General features: G+C 33.0%; 1 protein-coding gene across 1 annotated transcript; it reads right to left on the bottom strand.

Moving 5' to 3' along the window:
• Positions 1-1,365: 1,365 nt before the first annotated feature.
• LOC133182705 (trichohyalin-like) lies at positions 1,366-22,921 on the bottom strand. Its single transcript, XM_061317555.1, has 16 exons — positions 22,708-22,921; positions 21,954-22,209; positions 16,133-16,369; positions 15,501-15,575; positions 15,171-15,366; positions 13,765-13,898; positions 13,263-13,429; positions 7,207-11,017; positions 6,988-7,014; positions 6,535-6,584; positions 5,873-5,968; positions 5,561-5,781; positions 5,251-5,390; positions 4,540-4,749; positions 3,941-4,012; positions 1,366-2,482 (listed from the first exon to the last, which is right to left on the bottom strand). Exons 1-16 carry the CDS (start codon positions 22,798-22,800, stop codon positions 2,286-2,288), a joined length of 5,982 nt encoding a protein of 1,993 aa, XP_061173539.1. The 5' UTR covers positions 22,801-22,921; the 3' UTR covers positions 1,366-2,285.
• Positions 22,922-23,194: the final 273 nt, after the last annotated feature.

Genomic DNA, 23,194 nt, shown 5'->3' with positions numbered 1-23,194 from the left:
TTGGAGAGGGCCAAGCATTTCTTGCATGTATAATTGTGAAATATTTTTTTTTCTCCTAAATGTCAACGAATAGAGAAAATACTTTTAAGATGAAGTGTATTTTTAATACATGACAAATTAAGCCCCACTCTAAATATTTATTGTAATAAGGCAAACAGTTTACCTGCTTGATGTCCATGATTAAAGGTGAAGATTTCAAAAGGTATAATGTTCATGTGGTTTTTTTTTCAATATACATGTATGACCAACTTTGCCACACTCTGGAGCTCGAACCATTGGTCCAGGACCAAGATTTTCTCAATTATGGTAGAGGGCTAAGTATTTATTGTGATAATGAAGATTAGTTTGCCTGTTTAATACCCATGAGTATAGTAGATTTTCAAAGATGTAAGGTATCTTCAACTTATGACCAATCTTAGCTCGAACCACGGACCACAATTTTGGTAAAAGGTTTCAAGTACTCTTTATAATCATGAATAAAGCGGCAGATAAAATATACTACTGATGCATATTCAAAATATGACCAACTTAGCCTCACCAAGGGACCTGAACACTGAAGCCATAAATTTCACAGTGTTGGTAGAGGGCTCATTGTTATAATCATTTCAACAATTTGAACTTTTTTAATGTCTGGGCGTAAAGAAGGTTTATCAATATTGCATTAATTTTGTTAGTTTTGGCTCCTTCCTCAGACCCCAGGGAGGCACAAACCATTGAAATTCATAATTTCAGCCAAGAAGCTGAAATTTATTTTTCAAATATTAACGCAAGGCCACAGAGATTATGATGAACGAGACATGCGAGTAAGTAGGTAGACTTTTGAACACGTGCAGGTATATCATTTACCCTTTTTTTCTTACAGCATGTCAGATAAAAATAATAAGATTTCACGACAGATTTGATAAAACTGAGCATGCATTTGTATTTTAAAGAGAGCCATAGGCATTGGTGGTCAACCCTGAGTGCCACACGACAAGTTTATCTGAACACAATTTTTTCCTCATCTTCTCAAGTTCAGATCCCTTACCTGTTTCCTTTTTATTCAAAGGACATTACAATGTAGAAAACATTTTCAAATTTGAAAAACTTGTAGTCTTTTTTTTGTTTTGTTTTAGGAAATAACGATCTTTCAACTCCTCATATTATAACATTAACCCCTCCCACATTTTCTCTCAGCAGAGAGTTTTTTTTAAACCTGCACTGAATTTCAAAGTATTACAAAAAAATTTCAAGTATCTTTTGAATTTATCACGATAAGTCAAAGAAAAGTTTAACAGAATCTTGCAAATTCAGCTCGATAATCGAGAACGAAGACCGAAGGACTTTTCTCAGGTTAAAACTAGAAATTTAACACACAGAGAGACAATCATGAGCATTGCTTTTTATTTTGAAAAATACATGCTTTCCTTGTACATATAAAATGGCTACCTACAAACAGCCGGATCACTTCTTTATATTAACAAATACGCACAAGACACTGGCAAGGATTATCAAAGAAATCATAAAGGAACATGCTCAAAATCAATTCAATAAAACATTCTGGACGTATTTTCAATTGTTTATCACAGATTTAGCTATTGTGTACCACTAAAAAATTCATGTTTAAAAGAATTATACCTGCTCCAACACATTTATAGAAAGTTGACACATTTGAGAAGACGACGAAATTCAAGGGTGTCGTACACTCCAAATTGAAAACACACAATGTTATGACATGATAAAACATGAACATTTGTAGAACAAACAGCTAACACACAGGTTGCAAGACAAAATAGTTGAAAAATGCATGCATATTCTGAGTTATTTACCTTTTTTCCCTTAAATAAACATACAAAACAGTTTTCTAATTTACAGAATATCTTGTGCATATATTTTGAAACAAGTGTTTCAACATTCGTGAATATTGAGTAAAGATAATAAATGCATAGTTTATCTTCCAAACTATCAGCTAACTTGTGAGAGTTGTCCCGTCATAACTTGGAAACATTCAAGGCGTAATTTTACAATAGCAAAATTACAAACACGTCAGTGATATTGTTTGTTTCTGAGAAATACGCGGAACAGTCTGTTTATACACAAGCGTTTAATTTCTATTGTTTAACTCCATGCGATAATGATGAACCAAGTGAAATACATCAGTCCCGCCTGCTTTGATTTTCACTGTAGATAAGTTAAATATTAACAACGACCTCTCCATTCTCAGCACTCGAGTATTAGAGAAAAAGAACAATCACATCTGCAAATGAATAAATTTATTAACTAATTAAATAAATGCTTCCTATTTGTCACGATTCCACCGTTTCTAAAACTGTCGTGTCATCTTCTAGTGTGTTAATGTTCGTTGAGCGACTTCTCGCCATCATGGCGGTCTGATTACGTAGCTCAGCCTCTTCTTTCAAAAACTCGTTATAAAGTTTTGGCTCTACGAAAACGAGACCAGCTCGTGGTCTTACATCACCGTCAAACTTGGGTGTCCAATTGGCTGAAAACAGACAAAGAGACATAAAGCAATTGCATATATGTCGTTCGACAATATCTTTAAAATTAAAAAAAAAAAAAGACTCCTTAGTACATGTACTTGAATTATTTCCACACCAATTAAAACATATGAGCAATTAAACAATTGCATAGATTAAAACACATATCTATGATATTGATCTGGATATTTAAAGTGCAATTTAAATTTAGTTGTTAAAGAATATTTTTACAGTTAAAACTACTCTAGGTTTTCTTAATTTGCTGTATAATATTTTAATCATGCATTAAAAAAGTAGAGTAATTAATACATTTCTATACTCTTATAAAGACATTCGCTTCAAACACTGTATACGTGTATATTTAGGTATTAAGCATCTAAAAAAAACTATCATTTGAATTTATTGGTATTCATGAAACATGCAGGAATAATATTATATATCAGCATCATATGCTCTAAAGGAAATGACGTCATTATTTTTGTAATCAGCAGGTGCATATGGACTGTCTACAGTTTAACTCACCAAACAGCCTGTAAAACCAGGACTGAAACAAGGCAATAAAAAATAATTAATAAATGTTAAAGAAATGAAAGTCATATGACATTACATACGATACTTTTATTTTTATTTTTGACTAAGTCGACATATTTGGTAAACCGGAAACAGTCCATAGTAGCAAGAACAGGTAAATTACATTAATAAAAAAGCATTAAAGAACTATATCCATGGCAATAACAATATTGTTATACAAGGAAAACTTTTAATGTTTTTCGTTATATCTGATATTTTGCATTTTTTTTAATTACAGAACTGCGATGTCATATCCATGCTTAAGCCCTTAGTCATACATAGCTGAGTTTTGTTTTTGTTTGTTTGTTGTTTTTTTTTTTTTTTTTTTTTTGGTTACTGTCATGCTTCTTTCATACCATCTCTAACAAACTCACCTTGATAATAATCTAAAATATACAGAGTAGTATGTGATCATCTATGCTCATGCAGAAGTGTTTACATTTTAATGCTATAGAGGTAAATTGTACCTTCAAAATTTTAATACCAAATTTCCTCTTCCATGAGTAAGAGCTCAAACTGAGGAATCTACCAGATGAAAACGTGTCTTTTGATTAAAACAAGACAGTTGGAAATAAACAAGGAATAAATATGCTTTTTTTTTTCAAAAGCTGGAGTTGTGAGTTTTGCCTACAGAGTAATCCTTTCCTCCTCTTTCCAAATATAAGTATCGCTAATTATTTGAACTAAGCACCTCTTCTAAAGTTTTAAGTAATTGAGTATATTCATAATATAAGAGAATATATATCGCCACTAAGAAAACTAAAACAGACAAAACACAATAAGCTCGACATTTTCCAAACTAAAGCAGACACTACTGTTGGAAAACTTTTTGGAACATATAATGATTAATTTGGTTAAAATAATTCTAGCTACATTTACATCTCACTATATACCTGACAACGAGCCAGATTTATGAAATAATAAGGATTTAACACTACACTGCGATGGATCTTTGGAAGCTTTGCCTGTGAATAAAATTGTAACTGTGATTGCTAAATGCATACAGAGTGGCAAGATTCATGCAAGTGCTCTATGCTGAAATAAAGTCTAAAATAATGATAAAACGTCTAATTGAAAAACAAAGAAAATGAAGTTTTTTTTTCAGATAAAAATACTCACAGCCATGTCTACTACATGGGACTTTGTTGAAAAAAGTAAAAAATAATAATAATACAGGAAAAAATTCAAAATCCACACAGTTTTCAGATTTGGAAAATTAACTCATGATATCTATGCCTGGTCTATAGTCCATCTATTCTAAGCTATAAAGCCATGTCATTTAAGTCTACTCTAAATTCGTACTGAGCTTCAAATCTATCCCAGCACAATGAAAATCATATAATCGATTAAAAAAATATTTTAAAAAATCTCAAGGAGTCTACTGATTGTTGACTAGTAGGAGTAATTTCCCTTAACGCTTTACTCAGAATGACTGTGCCGGATGGACGCGTTGTTTCATGCTATTAGATAAAGCAATCTAAATCATGCATACCAAAAGCACCATCGTCCGCCTTTTTTACCCGTCTGAATCCAAACTCTGTCATCTGAACACTGAGTTCTTGGTCTGTTGCATTGCTATACTGAGCGCGGGACCCGCTTATGGATGAAAGCGTGTTGGACTTTGGCCTTGAGCCTGGAGAATTGCCCAGGCTATGGACTCGAGGTGTCGAAGATTTCATTGGACCAAGATTTCGTGATTTACCTAAGGTCAAGTGAAATCAGTCAAATTGTGCGTAAGAAATTAATTTCCATTCATCTGCATGTACGTAATTATATACTTTCCACTGTTACAAATGTTTGTGGAATTTTTTTTTCAGTACAGTCATGTATATGCAAAGTGAATGGGTATCTCATTCTTTTGAAACAATTAAACACACAGTGCAAGTGACTGCCACCTTACAAAAATAAAAAGAAGAACAGCATGATAGAAAAATCCGTGTAAGCAAATTGTAACGCATAAATATCACTTTTTTCCCAAACAGATGATACTTACTGAATGAGCTATTTGCTACTGAGCCTAAATTACATATATATTTATCAAAGCAGACATTTAAGATAAATAATAAAAAGAGGAAAATCAATACAGAAAATAATTTCCGTAGTGATACCATGCAGATTTTCCAGGTAAGTCATGACAAAATTCAACAACATAGATATAAATATTCAATAAAAGGAGACGCAAAGACTGTACAGAAATACTCACTGTAGCCATTTTCTGATCCATTTCCATACACTTTCATAAGACGTTTACGCAACTCATCTTCCTTCTTCCTGTGCCACTCTGTGTGCTTGTCTTTTCGCGCCTTCTCCCGTTCCTCGAACAATCGATGTCGTTCTTCCATTCTAAACGATGTAATTTGAATTATTAAACATCCAAAATAACATCAACTGCTCTTTTTTGATACATTTTAAGAAGATGTCATTTTCTACATTAGAGTCTTGAGAAATCTCTAACACCAAATCTAGTATCTTTATAATACACATGTTAAGGAAAATGACTATGTGATACTCACTCTTCTTCGTCCTTCAGCCTTCTGAAGCTGTGGGGCCTTGAGTGGTGGAGGAGATCCGACCTCTCCTTCCGGTAATACTTGTCTAAGCCAGAGTTTGTCTCCTTGGCTTCTTTCAGTGTTTGATCCGCTTGTTCTTTCACATTATCAAAGAGGTCTTCTGTCCTCTTAGTGATATTAGATATTCTGCCGTCTAAGTCCTGCTTTTCTTTGTTTTCGTGCTCCTGATTCAAGTAACAGAAAATGCTCTAAATACAATTCTTGTTATTCTTTGCCGAAAAATGGTCCAAATACTAGTAACATCAATTTACCCACCTCTCTGCGTTTCACACTCTGTGCGAGGTATTCCGATCGACTCTCCACTCCTCGCCTTGTTTCTGTTGTCTCTCGCCTTACCCTATTTGTCTGCTCCTGTAATACGTTTATCATATTACCACAGATTATGTGATACGTGTACGTTTGTCATATTACCACAGAAAAAGACAATCCCTTGTCCACTTTGATGTCTTTAGGTGCTTTAAAGTTTCGAAAGTGTTTACCACTTTTATTTACTGTTTTCAACAAATATCGGTATTTCAAATCAGTCATCAGATAATTTAGAATACAAAATAACAAACAAATCACATATATATCAAATTGTACATGTATAATATTACACGGAAAATCACAAGCAGGAAGATTATATTGTTTGGATACATGTTTAGGATTACAGTAATAATATTATCATACTCTAAAGTCACTTATTTTCGTGGCGTCAAATTTTTATGATTTGAAGGAAAACTATCTCTCCATGAGGAACTGACTTCATGGTATAAGAAGTGTTAAATTGTTATATATTTCATGGAGTACATAAATTCATGGGTCTCCTCATAACACGAAAGCAACAAAAATTAAATTCCCACCAAAATTAGCGATTTTACAGTGCTCATTCAAAGAATTACATGACCTCACTAATGAGCATATTTTTTTCAACTTACTCTCACAGCTGGGTCCTCATCATAGTAATGTGAAACAAACCTCAGCTGGTCTGAAAGGGATCAAATGTAACAATGAAAATCACTGTACTATCTTTAAAAAACTCTTAGCCTGCACAATATTCTGTCAGCTTCTGTTTTCAAAAATCACATTTTAAATACTAAAACAAGTTGAATCATTTGAAAAAAATCAGATCTTGAGTAGTGATAAAGCAATATTAAACAACATTTCAACTGATTCTGGCATTAGAGAGGAAAATAGTTGTTACCAAAAGGGTGGGTAAAACAGAATTCTTTGTTGGAAAATTCGATATAACTGTTAGGATCTTGTATGACCGTCGATCTGAGTGTGAAATTAAACTGTAACAAACTATGTGGTTTAAAAGAGTTTCAAATACTTTTGCAATGATACCAGAAAATAACGTGTTAGTATGCAGTGCAGAAAACCAATGTTACCTGGGTCAGTTGAGTTTAAGTCTGAATCTACCGTATAAAAGTTCACAATGAATTTAATATTAAATGAAATAATTTTGTTAAAAATTAAGCAAAGATGTCTAGACTGTAAAATAAAAATATATTTGATGATAAGAATTAGGCATACATTTCTATATCCTGACATGAATAGTGAAATGATTAACATATGTTGCATTACTTGCAGAAAGAGCTTAACCTCACCTCTCAGGTAACTGTCCCAGTTATCCATCACACTCATTTCCAAGTCGTTCTCACTACCTCCTGGGGTGCTGTGTTTATATACATCCATCATTTTGCTGAATAACACGATGTCATGCATAGGTCCTGTATATATCTGAGCGCGTTTCAGCTGATGCATTTGGCGAACAAAACGTCTCTGGTCCTGATACCTGCGCACACTTTCTTGAATGGAAGCCACTCGTCTTGGCACATTTTTTCTGCGTCCTGACGTGTCCATACGTTCCATGTCTGCTAGAGTCAAATTAGACTTTGTTTTTGGTTTAACCGGTCCAAGTTTGTAATTCACTTTCTGTGTCCTTTTTAATTGCTGTAGAAGATATTGTTCTTTTCTTCTGTTATTTGCAAGTTGTGCTCTTTCTATCCTTTTGAGTCGATTTTGAAAATTAATGTCAGTTAACACATCATCGTCATCCTCCTCTGAAGATTCTACATATTCATCGTTTTGTTGAGAATGACCGTTAGTCAACACAGGTGTTTTAGAACGAGAATTATCACGGCTTTTTAATCCTGGTTGAATAACTCCACTGTCCGGAATTTTCGAAGCCTTCCGTCTGCTTCTTGACTGCCTCTCTGGAGATTCCTGATACCGCGAAGTCTCTGGAAGAGTTCCTTCTCTAGATTGCTTGCGACTTTCTGCCAATCTTAAAGCTTCTTCCTGGCTTTCGTGTGAGTTTTCGGGAAATTCAAATTCGTCTTCGTCGTCTTGTTTGTCTTTCTGGGTAGATCTTGACTTTGGAGTTTGAATGAAGGTGTCCTTCTGATATGGTGAATGTTCTTGATAATCAACTGGCGAAACAGAAGGACTTATCACCAAATTACGTTTTGTCTGTGATTGGTGTTCTTCTGTCTGCGAATTTTGTTCCTCTGATTGGGACTGATGTCCAGAATCCCTACTCGGTTGAAGTTCAATTTCCTGGAACTCGTTTTTTTCGCGGGTATTTGGACGTCCACTATCTCTAGAGGGAATTTTATTTTCTTTATTATCTTCGTTTGGTCTCTTTTTTACTTTGGGAGTACTTGTTGTAGCAGGTCCAGATTTTTTCGATTTCTTATTATCCTTCTCCTTTACTATTCCACTAACAGTTGATTTTTCTTTAGCTCCTAGAAGATGATTATCTAAATCCACTTCTTCAGCTACCGATCCAGGTGACAGAACACCACTGTCTACTCGTTCATTCTCAACGTCAACAGCATCAAGTGTATCTTCTTCAGTCTCCTCCTTAGGCTTGTCAACACTATTCTTTTGCTTGTTACGTTCCTTTTCACCGTCCTGTATACTAGTAGATGCCTTCTCCTTTTCAAGTTTAGATTTATTGGTAGACTTCTTTGACTTATCACTCTTACTTACAGTTGATTTTTCCTTCTGTAATCCTTTCTTTCCTTGAGATCCTTTCTTTTCCTGTTTCTCTTCTTTAACCTGTTTATCACCTCCAAGGATTTCTGTCTTCTTCTGATTACTTTCCTGTTTTCCTACCAACAGAATATTTGTTTCTTCTGTTTCTTCTCTCGTCTTTTTATTACTATCCTGCTCTCCTTCTTTGGCCTGATTATCACTCTCAGGTTTATCTTGTGTCTGTACTCTACTTTCCTTTTCCTCCTCTTTGAGCTGCTTATCACCTTCAAGTTCTTCAGTTGTTTCTTTGACCTTTTTATCACTCCCTGGCCTTTCAGTTGTGCTTTGTTTACCTTCCTGCTTTTCCTCCTCAGTTTCTTTATCACTTGGGAGTTTTTCTGTTGCCTTCTGTTGCCCTTCCTCTTCCTTCAGCTCAGTTGATTTCTTCTCTTTCTCCTTCTTTATTTTCTCAGTGGATTTTTTATTCTTATCACCTTTGCTAACAGTTGATTTTTCCTTTTCTAAACCTTTTGGATCTTTTCCTTTATCTTTTGCAGTATCTGACTTTTTGTTGTCCTTCTTAGGAGTCTTTGGAGGTACTAAAACTTTTGGTTGTTCTTCCTCTTTAATTCTATCCTTTGATTTCTTGGGAGTTTTTGGAGTTTCTGTTTTCTCTTTTGGTGTAGAAGGTGAATCTTTTTCTTCTCGAGTTTCTTCTTTACTTTCCTCTTCCTTTTCTTTGTCAGTGTTGTCTGATTCCTTTGTCTCCTTTTTGTCTGATTTGGGAGTTGAAGGAGTACTCTTTTCCTTTTGGTCTTGTTCTTTTGTTAAAGCTTTCTCTGAATCTTTCTTTGGAGTCTTTGGAGTAGATGGTGCACTTTTCTTGTCTTTAGGTTTTTCTTCTTTTTCACTTGTATTCTTTTTATCCTTTTCTTTACTTGGTGATTCTTTCTGGTTGTCTTCCTTGGTTTTTTCTCCTTTTTTACCCGTTTGATCTTCCTTGTCCTTCTGCCCCTTTTGTGACTTTTCTTTCTCTTTTTTATTTGAGTCTTTCACTTCCTCGGCTGCTTTAGCAGCTACAGCAGCTTGCTTTAATTTTTCTGTCTCTTTGTTTGCTTCCTCTGCTTCCTCTCTTAATTTTTCTGCTTCTTTTTGTGACTTTTCAGCCTCTTGTCTAGCTTTCTCTGCCTCAATTCCACTTTCTTTTGTTGTTTCGTCTTCTTCTTCTTCCTCGTCCTCTTCCTGAATTGTGCCTGGACCTTTGACTTTCTTGTTCTTAGCAAGTATGGCACCAGCTACCACTGCCTTTTCGTCTTTTTTGGTTTTTTCTTTACCCTTTCCCTTAGCACTTTCTTCTTTACTGTCTTTCTTCTGCTTTGCTGATTTTTTCTTTTGTTGATCTTGTTTTTGTTTTTCCTGTTTAGCCTTTTCTGCTGCAGCTTTAGCTAATTCTGCTTCCTGGTGAGCTTTCACAGCATCCTTTTTGGCTTCCTCTGCTTCTTTTCTTGCTTTCTCAGCTTCCTTGTCTTTCTCAAAGCCCTTCTTCTTTTTAACAACTTTCTTGCCCTTCACTACAACAACTTCCTCATCACTTTCTAACTGATCTTCTTTCTCTTTTTTATTTGAATTTTGTTCTTTCCCCTTTTCTTCTTTATGACTATCTTTTCCTTCTTGTTTACTATCTTTTTCTTCTTTGGTAGCCTTTTCTTTTTCTGTGCTGTCTTTTTCTTTGCTGTCTTTTTCTTCTACTTTGCTATCTTTTCCTTTTAATTTACTATCTTTTTCCTTGCTATCCTTTTCTTTGCTATCCTTTTCTTCTACTTTATCTTTTCCTTCTTTACTCTCCTTTTTCCCTTTCTTGTCCTCGTCTTTTTTGTTCTCTTTCTCGTCAGCAGCTACAGCAGCTACAATTGCAGCAGCAACAACTTCTTCCTTTTTATCAGACTTCTCCTCTTTAGAGTCTTTGTTTGCTTGCTCTTTTTTCTTGGCCTCTTCCTTCTGTTTTTTCTCTTCTTCTTTCTTTTTCTTTTCCTCCTCTTTTTCTTTTTTCTCCTCTTCTTTTTTCTTTTTCTCCTCCTCCTTTTTGGCTTTTAGTTCCTCTTCTTTCTTTTTCTTCTCCTCTTCCTTTTTGGCCTTCTCTGCCTCTCTCTTTTCCTTTTCTAGTTCTTTCTTTGATTTTGGTTTTTCTTCCTTTTTCTCAGAATTCTCGCCCTCTTCCTGTTTTTCTGATTTCTTATCCTGCTCTGCACCTTCTTCCTCTTCTTTATGACTTTCCAAATTACTTTTTCTCGATTTTGCAGATTTCGAGTCCCTCTTGTCCTTTTTGTTCAGAATATTGTCAATATCACCTCCAGTCTTGCCTCCTTTTGCTTTGATATATTCTGCAGTTTCAGAATTCCCTTTCAAAATTGCAGCATCATATGGAGTATAGGATTTGTCCTGGAAAATAAAAACTTCATTATTGAAATAAAAACAATATGCCAAACTATACTTCAAATACAGGAACTAATTATAAGATTTTTTTCTTTAAAATGATCAAAAAAACTTTTACAGACTGAGAGACTTATAACTACAGTAGTTGTAAATCTATTCGACACTCACTAAATAATACAAGTAAAAACCTGGTCTCAAGTTTTACAACTAGATGTCATTTCACAAAACAGGCAGACGACCGTAAGGGCATAATGGAGTAAAATTAAACCGATTACAATGTTAAAGATCACTGCCTGAGCAATAATCCAGACTTAAAAAGCATCTGCTCTTTGATGCATTCCACCTTTACGGGTTTATTGTTTGATTAAATTCTAGACTAAACCCTCGAGACAATAATAGACAAGATCATTTGTTGTCAATCTCCCTCGCGCTGTTTTGTTTCTGTTGGGGATCTTTGTAACTACGTACAACTGTGTTATTAAGATATTTACTGATCTTTACCTCTCCAAAGGTTATCAGATAATTTTGACACACTACCAATGACTTGTTCTAAAACTTTAAATGCACAAAAGCGCAGTATCGATCCTTCACGGCCCAGACTATTTTTTTTTATAATGTTTTCTTTCGGTATTCTAAAATTGCTTTGATGGGCATTTCTGCAAAATATGGTTTCCAATGTTTAATACCTCTGTTTTTATTTCCTTTCGAGAGACTCTCACTATCAACACTTACGTGATTGTCCTTGCAATTATCTGTGCTTTGTGTGAATTAAGTGTTAAAACTGACAATCGTGATATCATATCTGAGAGAAATGTGAATATGTGATGTAAAAAAAAAAACAAACTTAAATTAGAAGACTTTCACAATTCACATTCTTTAATTTTGTTTGTTAAATAGTTACTCTGAGTTCACCTAAGATGATTACTCAGTAAAACACAGATTTGACAGAAATAAATAAGTTATCTAAACATACCAAAATCACATATTAAGTTTGTTATTTCTCCATTCAAACACAATAAAATTATGTAATATTATTTTACCTTGTACCCCGTTAAAGCAATACCAGTGTATCCTTCATCCAGTATATATTAAAATATCTAGTTTCATAAAGCTTGAAATAGGTATGTTCTTAATAACCGTATTTCAGATCACAATACATTAAACTTCCAATATACACTTGGTTTTGACAGATTTAATGAGTAGATTATCTTGAGCAAATAGATCTTGCTTTTTCTTTAGAAAAGATCTAGATTGTTGATTCCTGTCGGTAAATAGAGATCTTGGTTTGTGTAACCAAACTGTCGTATAATTTGCACTAAGTTTTAAAGAGCTTTTACAATCCACACACAATACAATTACTGCAATATCATATCATGGTATTTGAACAGAAAAACCTCCCTACTTCTGTGTTAGTTAAAAGTTTATTTCCAAACTGTCAAGTTATGTGTTAAACATCAAACCTGTAAATTTTTTTAGAAAATGTGAAGTTATTTTTTTCTTTTTTTTTTTAAATTTGTCAATTACCTTGGCAGCATCCTTCTTATTCTAAGAACCAGACATAAATTTTAATTTTTTTTCTCAAAAGCATTACATCTTTCTCTGTTTTGCTTTACAGCAAAATTTTAAAGGAAAAAAATGTTGCTTATATTTGTCAGTTTTTCATGTTTTACATATCGATATTTACATACATGTATTCAAACACAATTTGTTCAAAGGTTCTTTAAAATTGTAGGAGGAAAACTTTTGCTTTGTAATGCTTGTTTCCAATACAAAATTCAAGGTGGATTGCTGTCGATGCATGTTAATTTTAACAAGGGGTTTTTGTGCATTTCAATATGACATATTTCATTGATTTTATTTTCCGATTTTGATGAGTACTTTTATGACAACTTTATTTTTGAAAAAAAAATTCAGGTAGCAAAAATCAGTAAGTTTTAATCAAATTAACGATCAAATGCAAAAAAGTTATTGTTTTTTACATTAGCGTTCATGTTAGCTCTGTATTTATTCATGAAAATAAAGCTTTGCCAAAAAAAAAAAAAAAAAAAAAAAAAAAAAAAAAATTCACAAATATAACTCATTCTTAATGATAGACTGCTATACATCATAATTTTTTTTTTATTAAGAAATATCTTGAAATTTAATACAGGAACAATTTCATTTATAAATCTTAGACTTATTTTGTGATATTGTCTTCAGATATTTTATGATTATTTCTTACAGGAGTGGAAGTAAAAACAAATAAACATACCTTGTGCATCATGAGGGAGTTTTTCTCTGCCCCATTGTCCAGTAGAAGTTTACAGAGAGGGAGGTTATTGACTATAGCAGCAATGTGGAGGCAGGTCCGACCTGCATTGTTAGGAATGTTCACAGCATCAGGTGTATTCTTCCACTTAAGCAGGTACTTCACAACATCTGAGAGAAAAACAGGCAGTTTATAATGTGATAAATAAAATGGTTTGGGTTTTGCTTATCATAAATATAACAACACATTTAAAAATTCTAATTATTCTAGCAAATTTGGATAAATTTTATCATATCTCTTAAATGGTTTATCAAATGTACACGATATCAAATATTAATAATATATGCCATTAATCAAATTATGTATTATCATTTTTCAATGCCTTCTAACTTATCTCTTTGATAATGTATGCATTATGTCCATTAGACTATGTAGCTTTTTATTAATGCTTTGATGAACATTGAGAAAATGTCAGCCAAAATGATTGTTTTTATTTTGATCTTACCGCAGTGGCCTCCCTGGGCTGCCTCATGGACAGGGTAGTCTCCCCTGCTGCTGCTACCCCAGAGGTCTGCCTTACTCTTGTCTAAAATTTTTAGTGTCTCGACACATCCCTTCACTGAGGCACAATGACTAGGCCTAAAATTCATTAAAAATTGAGGTTAAAATCTTCTAAGTAGATGAATAATTAGTAGTATGGAAAATAATTTCGGCATTTTATGTATATAATTGCTGAAATTCCAGTTTACTAATGACCTGGGATAACCTGGGATAATAAAGAGACAGAGAAATTTTTGATCTGTTGGGCAGATTGCTTCCTTTGGAATCTAAATCTCATTTTTTAAGAGACTGCATATTATACATGTAATGATTTCTGGTGTAGAAGTTCTATTTTTAGTCATAGATGAAACACTATTGATTGAAATTAAAAATCAAATGGCATGACCCCCCCCCCCCCCCAAAAAAAAAAATAGTTGTCTTTATCAGCCTTGTCCAAGCTTGAACCTCAAGCTTTAACTAAGTCAAGATGTTGCATCTAGGAAAAGTCTACAATAAGTAGACATTTCTTTCAATCTACATTAAGTAGACATTTCTTTCAATCTACATTAAGTTGACATTTCTTTCAATCTATATTAAGTAGACATTTCTTTCAATCTACATTAAGTAGACATTTCTTTCAATCTACATTAAGTAGACATTTCTTTCAATCTATATTTCAAAGAAACTGAGGAGATGATGAACATGTATAAAGCAACCACATGTTAAATGTGACCTTTACAAAAAATTCCCTTGATGCAAGGTTCATTTAGGTTTGAGGGCAACATATGCATTTTATTGCAAGGGGGGTTGCCCCCTTTTTCTCTAAATGTCAATTTTAACTACTAATTTTGTTTGAAAATGTTCATTGAGAATTGCCCCCTCCCTTCCACTTTTTGATAAAGTATAGTCTTAAACAAATCCTTCCTACATTAATGGGACATGTGAACGTAATATTCAGGCAATAGAATTTGGGGGAGAATCACTTTTTCTGAACAAAATTGTTTACTGCCAGTATTAATTTAGTTTGAAAATGTTCACTGAGAGCCTGGTTGCCCCCTCCCCCTTCACTTTTTATACAGTTAAATAAAAAAAATCCCTCCAACATAAATGGACCCTCCCCCTTCCCCCTTTTGAAATAAGATATGGAGTTTGGAGAATTCTCCTTTTTTGGCTCATCAAAATTTTGTTCCCCACATAAGATGTCACTTTTTCCTTAAAATGCTAGAGCTATATAATTGATATGTATATTTTTATAAACTAGCTGGGATGGCAAGCACTGTATGATATAAGCCCCATTTCATAAGTTGTCTTCTCTGCACATTATTTGAAACATGTACATTTCTTATCAGAAAATATTTAAATATTTCTTACGTTCTCCCTCGGACATCTTTGTGATTGGGGTCAGCACCATGTTTTAGTAAGGCCTTGGTGCACTCTTTGTTACCGAGGGTGACAGCATAAAATAGTGGTGTACAGTTGTTTTTGTCTGCGAGGTTTACATCAGCTCCAAGTTTCTTAAGTTCCTCTATACAGTGTGAGTGACCCCTTGAAGCACCGCAGTGTAATGCTGGAAAAAGATAGATAACTCTTTCTTATACTCTTAAAAATTTGAATCATATTGCAGAGGGCATTTGGTTCTAAAGATTTTTGTTTAAGTATATCATTTTATGGCTGTAAACAAAACTTTTAAAGTGATAGTACCTGACAGTCCGTCTTTATCAATAGCATTGACATCAGCACCAGCTTTGACTAATAATTTGATGGATTCAGTGTTTCCTAAAAAAATTAACAAGATCGAATTTAAACATCATCATCAGAGAAATGTTTTCCGATATTTATCAAGTATGAAAAGGCCTTTTTCATATCCAATAAATCTTGATGTTCATTTACACCGTTAAAATAAATGGTTATTTTTTAATGAATGATGACTATATATTGTGCATGTTTCCAGTCATTTCAAGCATTATTTTCAGGTGACATAATATTTCAAAACTGTGCAAATATCACCCAGCAGGAAAATCAATATGGACACAATCTCTACTGGGGTATCCTTTTAAAATTACTTTTTGTATTATTCTGATTTGCATATCAATGATAGACACACTGTTATGTCAATCTTGGTTGGGTCATAGATATACATAATTTCAACAGTGAAATACTGTGATTTATATATTTATTGAATAAAAAGTGATATTTTGTCAAAGTATGGAAGAATATCAAAAGTGGGGTTAAACTATTGATTTTAATAATTGCATGTCAATGAAACTGACATTCTCTAAAAATATAATACTTTAGTTCTCAACTTCTATAAGGATTTTTTTTAATTACAGTACCTGCACTTGCAGCCCATAATAGTGGTTGTCGACCATCTTTATCTGTGACATCATGAGGAACCCCGCTGTCAAGTAACTTCTTGAGAACCTTCTCCCCAACCTTGGAGTCTGCATGGTTGCCATCTTTTCCGTTCATCTGAGCAGCGTAGTGTATGGGGTAGGCATTGTGACTGTCTGCTGATGAGAGCTCAGCTCCATTGTCAACCAGAATATCAAGGATCTCAAGGTGACCACAAACTGAAAGGTCAAGGTCACTTGTTAATATTCACAAAGCACAAAGTCTGATGGTTTCATGAATAAACATTTCCACTCTCTTTGCAAATATATGTCCTTGAATAATAATTGACTTGAAATAACAAATGTTCTTAAATAAATAGAGATTTAATTAAATGCAAAGAAAGCTAGGATTTAAATTGATAATTAAGAAATATGATTTTAAAAAAAAAGAAAATGTACAGTGCATGGTAAACATTTATGTGACTGAATAAAAAAATGGAAATTCATATCCAATAAACTGGGTCACACAGAATACAAGTACATACATGTATGATATTATCTTAATGATGAAACATCTGCCAATTTATGCTATAAGAATATGAAAATAAAGATAGCCAAAACTCAGAATTCAGTTAGGAATAACAATAATAACAGTCTAGAAAGTTGAGAATTCAGGGGTGTAGATGTTCTGATAACCTACCTAATTTTATAGTTCTGATCATGAAACTTAAACAAAAGGTGTATTTATACTGAGGGTACTTTTTTTTCAACAGCTACATTAAAAAATAAGGAAAATGTTTAAATTCTATTACTGCAATAGATTAATAATTAACTTGCTACATTTCTTGACTAACATTAGAAAATCACTTCTTTTGCAAACTAAGAAACTGCATATATTTTCAAAAAATAAATAATTGTTACAGTAACAAATGACAAAAAATGCTTATGAAGCAAACAAATAAATTAATATATACATAATTAACAAATTTAAAAAAAATAAATAAATAAAAATTCAATACTTTAAATGACAAGCTACTATGGTATCTTCTATAAATTCACGTAGTCAGGGTAAATATTGTGAAATTATACATATATTTAAAATCAAGTGTGCAAAATATAAACTCTTGAAATTCAAAATTAATTAAAAATAGCAAAATAAATCAATAAATACAAAAACTATAGAAAACATAAATATTGTACACACAAACTATAACTATACTGCATTGGTACTCACATGAACCTTTATATGTAAATAAAATGAGAAATGAGCTGTGTAAATTAATTATATTTTGATTAAATCTTTCAGAAAATCTACAAGTAGATGACCTTATGCATAAAGATTGAGAGAGGAGAAATTGTCATCATATAAAATAAGGCTACACTAATTATCTTTAAAAGCAAAATCCTATTTTAATTGTTAGTATTTGAGGTTATATTTTCATATAAAAGAAGGAAAGAGAATCATTTCTAAAACATATAATCACAGATACATTGTACTTGTGGACAGGAAAGTTCCTCTACCATGCCCCCACCCCCCATCCCCTCCTCTTAAGTGATTTTTAATTTTTTCAAAATATCTTTTTATATTTTAGATATCCAACCACTTCATCTACTCTTTTTTTTAAAGAATCACAAGTTTACAACTCAGGCGAAAATTCTAATAATCCGTAATTGTTACCCCTATAAAGAGAGGGGTAAAAAAAAATATAAGAATTTGCATCTGGGTCATAATCTTTATGTGATTCTTTAACAGAGACACACAAATGAAGTGGTTAGAGATTAAAAATTAAAAAAATAATTGAAAAAAAAGGGGGTGAGGGGGTGGGATGTGGTTACATTTAGGCATGCTCCTGTCCACATTAAGTTCCTGTGAACATAATCAGTCCATTATTACACAAAATTCAATTGTAATGGACACAGTTAATAAGAAATGCCTTTTCCCCAAAAAGGTATTAGATAATTCAAAGTAGTAATTTTTTCGGTGTTTATCAATAGGAATCAGTAATTACGTATATGAAAACAGCTAATTGAAAGAACTATCAAAGGGCCTTTGACCATTTGAACTTATTCAAATCTATATAGTGATTGTGTAATCATATACATGTACAAATAATAAAGCATAAATGTGCTTAATCTTAATATTTTAATCTACCACTGGTCTATTAATAAGCTGGTCTGTATGTCTATAATCTGTTTTGGATTAAACAGTTGGTCAATCATTTTATAATCTTGTATAAACACAAAAACAAACAGATATATAAGGGTTAATTGTTGGTCTTACTCTCAAACTCTTGGGATTTATGTTGTAATTGTAATCAACACTCTTTACTATAGAACAAAAGGTATAAACAACTGTGTGCCATAGAGTTTTCTATAAAGGTCAAACCTCTGTCTTTAAATTTAAGTTGTATACATTCAGAAATATAATGTAATGATAGCTGTAACAAATGGTAATTAATTAATCTATTGATAATAGTGCTGTGTATCTTTAGGGAAAAGTATCACAATGTATCCTGATATCACAATATTTCATGATATATCAAGTTATTACATTTGTTGGTTCCACATTTGTTTTGGCTCACCTGAGCTGAAGGCTCAAGTGAGCTTTTCTGATTCAAATTTGTCTGTTGTCTGTCATTGTTGTCAACTTTTTGCAATTTCATCTTCTGCAGAATCACTGGGCCAATTTCAACCAAACTTGGCAAAGAGTATCCTTGGGTAAAGGGGATTCAAGTTTGTTCAAATGAAGGACCACATCCTCTTCCAAGGGAAGATAATAAAGAAAAAGTAAAAATTGGGTGGGATCATTTAAAAATCTTCTTCTCAAGAACCACTGGTCCAGAAAAGATGAAACTTAAGTGAAAGCTTTCTGACATAGTGTAAATTCAAATTTGTTCAAATCATGCCCCCATGGGTAGGGTGTGGCCATTATGGGCAATCAAAGATTTACATGTGTATAAAAAGGAAAAATCTTTAAAAATCTTCTTCTCAACAATAGGAAGGCTATGATTAGTCATATTTATATGGAAACATCCTCAGGTAGTGTAGATTCAAGTTTGTTCAAATCATGACCCCTGTGGGCAAGGTGGTTCTGTAACACTTCAAGTGGTACATTACAATGTAATAAAAAAAAAAGACAGCCATTTGTAATGACTTGCTATTAACCCTTTATAGATGTACTACAATAAATTATTAAACATATCTATAAAGTGTTGTAAAGTTTTCTTTTCATCTTGAATCTGTAATAAGTCAAATTCCACAAGAAATTGTTTTCAGTCTGAATACATAAGTAGATGTAATATATATGTGTAAAATTTTGATGATTCATTCCATGATACTCCAAAAGACATTACAGCTCAAGAATAACTTTTTAAAAAGTCCTTATATGAACCATTTAGACTTTTTATTCATAGAAAATACCACAGCATTTGCTAATTCTCTGGAGGTGGACAGGTTGTCTCTTTTTATCCCCCCTCACCCCCATCTCTCTCCTACCTCCCCAAATTCTCCCTATTCTCCTTCCTTCTTTTTTTTCTACCTCCTTAAAGTTATCCTTCCCTCTTTTCCTCCCTCTTCAATGCTCAAACCCCCCTTCTCCCACTACCTCCAATTCATTTTTTTTCACCTCCCCTCTTGTACAGCTCTTGGATTATTTTGGATTTATTGATAAAGATGATGGTTTCAAAACCAGCCAAATTAGAACTATAAAGCTTAACTAAATACTGAAAGGTGGTTATTACTGGTTCAAGAAAGGCAGAAATGAAATCTTTCCAAAAAGTGCAATATTTAATGATGGCAACTCCGATATGAAATAAAAAATGCCTATCAACTAGCAATTGAGAAAATTTTGACAAAAAAAAGTCTGTGTTTAAGACTATTTCTATAGCTTGTGTCATTCAAATTGTGTTATATATTACAAAGATATAAGAAAAAAAGAAATCCAATACATATTGTATTATCTCAATTTATCCTGTGGTACTTATTTTCTGCTATATAATTCTTGATATCAGCCTCTTTTAAGCTTTGAGCTTAATTCAGTATGGTGTTGGTGCTCAAAACCCATTAAAAGGAATAGAATTAATCAAAGCTTGCTACATTAAAAGTTTAATATACTCTAATGTCCTGGAGTAATATAGTATGCTGATCTACTACAAGGCTGTCTTCTTACCATCATCATCATCTATATAGTGTCTGGCTGGGAAAATTAAGGTGCTTTTATTAAAGAGCATGCATGTATATCAACTGTTTAAAGTAGATCTACACTCAACACTGCATGTAAATGGACTAAACCTTAGAAAACCTGCCTTTATATTTAAGATAAACATACATCCTAGCATTGGAAACACATAAGAAAGGAATTCTGAAATGCAATATGTGTGCTATATCATTAAAATTATTTAATTGAATCTACATTGTAATCAAATATAGAGGTTTTTATTGTTCATAATATGGACAGAATTTCATTGTTCTTTCAATAATAAAGATCATTTTGTATATGATAGATATACATGTACTCCCATACACCAGGGCTGAGTTTAAGATCATAACAGCTAGCCTGGCTGCTATGCTACAATGATCTATGTCTACTGAACACACTGTATAAATTAATGCTTGTTATCCCTATGTAGCTGCTAGGCTAGCTTATCATTCAAGATTGTAGTGTCAGGTAGATGTATGTAGTGAACGCTGCACCCAAGTTCTAAAATGTTTTAAATTTTTGAATCAAGGTGTCATAATAATAGGTCCAAGATGTATCCTTTGTATAAAGTAAATAAAATACAAAATAAATATCTTATCAACCCTTGAACAATAAAATTTACATCTTCTGTTTTTAATCCACAGAAGTATTTTGTTTTAAAAGTTTTAAGTCTACCTATTGTAATGCCATTCAAATTTTTGCTTGACTTTTTAAAAAAAAAATTAAAGTACTGTAATTATCTGGAACAGTATTCAATACTTCCATTTTAATCTTGTCATAAATTCTAGTATCTATAGGATTTATTTTATCTTGTGTTTAAAGACCTTAACTCATTTAATCACAGAAAAAGAAAGCTTCTTTATGATGTATCCCCTGACTTGTGCTATTGCTGTCTTATAATCATTACCATTTACATAGTAGATTCAAATATTACCTGCAAGTATCTAAAAAAGATGTGTATCATGAATCATGTGCAAAAAAGTAGAAAAGGGGTTTTTTTATGTCAAAAATGTTTCCAAGTACAGTTCAAATGGGATTGGATGCCTGCAATGCCCAGCTGACTCACCGCCTCATTTATTTTTAGTTGATTTTAGTTGCAAGTTGTGATTAATCTGAGTTGCATTTATATCCATGCATGCATTTTACATCTTCTTTCAATAATAATGTTGACAAGAAATAAAAATTGTTTTTCAAACTAATCTTCTCCGCTCAGAGTTGGTCAAAAGTGCAGACGAAAGCACAGAAAAGATACACACTGCCTTGAATAACTTCCATTAACCCTTCACTCAATATTTCTCTAACCCCATCATGTTCTATTTTCAACAAAACTGAACTGAAACTAAGACCTTCATATTACCATCTAAAATCTTCAGATATTTACCCAGGTGTGAAATATGACTGGATAAATGATCTATGTTTGGTTACTGGGTGGTTATAGGGATGGTTATAGGGATGGAAGAGATTATAATTGGTATGTCACACTTAATGTCACACTAAACAGCAATTAAGATTCAAGAAATAGAGGTTATGTTAGTCCAAATAGCCTTGAAAATGGATAAAAACAACAATTTTAATAACATCAACAATAAACCAGACATTTTAACAATGGAGAGACCTAGCTCCTACCTGTTGCCCAGTGTGTTGGGGTATGCAATTCATTATCCAGACTCCTGATATCTGCACCTTTCTTGAGTAGAAGTTTGAGTAAGGGGGCATTCCCGCTGATAACTGACATATGAAGAGGGGTGAACCCTTGGCTGTCCTTGACCTCTAATAAACTAGCATCCTTGGCCAGTAACATTTCAGCACATTGTGTCTCCAGATTGTCTGCACAGTAATGGAGGGCAGTCCTACCATTGTCATCTTTGGTAACTATTGAGGCCTGTAAAATTATGTTGAAATTATGATTGTTAACTAAGAAGAAAAGAAGGATCACTTATTCTCATTTTCCATTTCAGCAATTGAATCAAGAAATGTACCGGGCACATCCATGATGCCATTTAGATCACATTCTATGATTAGAGTACTTACATTCTCTCTAGTTAAATCACTATCTTTTGATTAATGGAAATGTGACTACTAGTATGATTATAACTATTCTTTCAAAAAATTATGTACATCTGACATTTATGAGCTACCCTATTGGTTCATTTGGTTAAATTTATTTACTTACTCTTTGTTCGGTACTTTAGACCTGCAGTAACTAACCTTATCCCTTGATTTATAAGAAGAACCAGATTTCTTAATAAAGAAAACCATAGTCTTATATACTCCTTGGTTTACATGCATGTACACCCACTGGTTTCAATGAAAAAAAAGGGTTACCCTAGGGTTAGCAAGAAGAGTCCAAATTATGAATTACATAGATAAACAATGTTACCCCTTGATCAATGAGTTCCTTGAGCTGCTGTGAATTTCCACTCTGACACGCCGCTATGACGGGAGTGACTCCATCATCAGTTTCCTGCTCCATAATATGGTCGGGAAATGTCCCGTAATGCTTGATGACCCTCTGAAAGTAACGAGGATCTTTGATGGCACAAATACGATGAAGAGCAGTCTTCCCTCTGTAATCTCCTTGGTCTAAACTTGGACTATATCTGTAGGTAAAAAAAATCAGTATGAGTGGAAAATGTCAATAGAATAAAGTACACCAAGTTGAAAAATCCGGAGAGCTGCATGTTGTTTGTGTTAGTGTGTATGTTGGTGTGTGTGTGTACCTAGAGCATCATTCCATAAAAAGATGCAAAATCAACATCATTTAGAACTTGGTCATTTTTATTATAAATTGGACAAATATGTGGTTGCACCTTAAGTTTCATTTCTATTGAGTAAAGAACTTTCTGAAATGCTATATCATTCAGATT

The sequence above is a fragment of the Saccostrea echinata genome, unplaced genomic scaffold (assembly GCF_033153115.1).
Source record: "Saccostrea echinata isolate AGI-Se365-2 ecotype Australia unplaced genomic scaffold, CSIRO_AGI_Sech_v1 ptg000009l, whole genome shotgun sequence".
In the NCBI taxonomy this organism is placed as follows: domain Eukaryota; kingdom Metazoa; phylum Mollusca; class Bivalvia; order Ostreida; family Ostreidae; genus Saccostrea; species Saccostrea echinata.
This window is presented reverse-complemented; position numbering and strand designations above follow the sequence as displayed.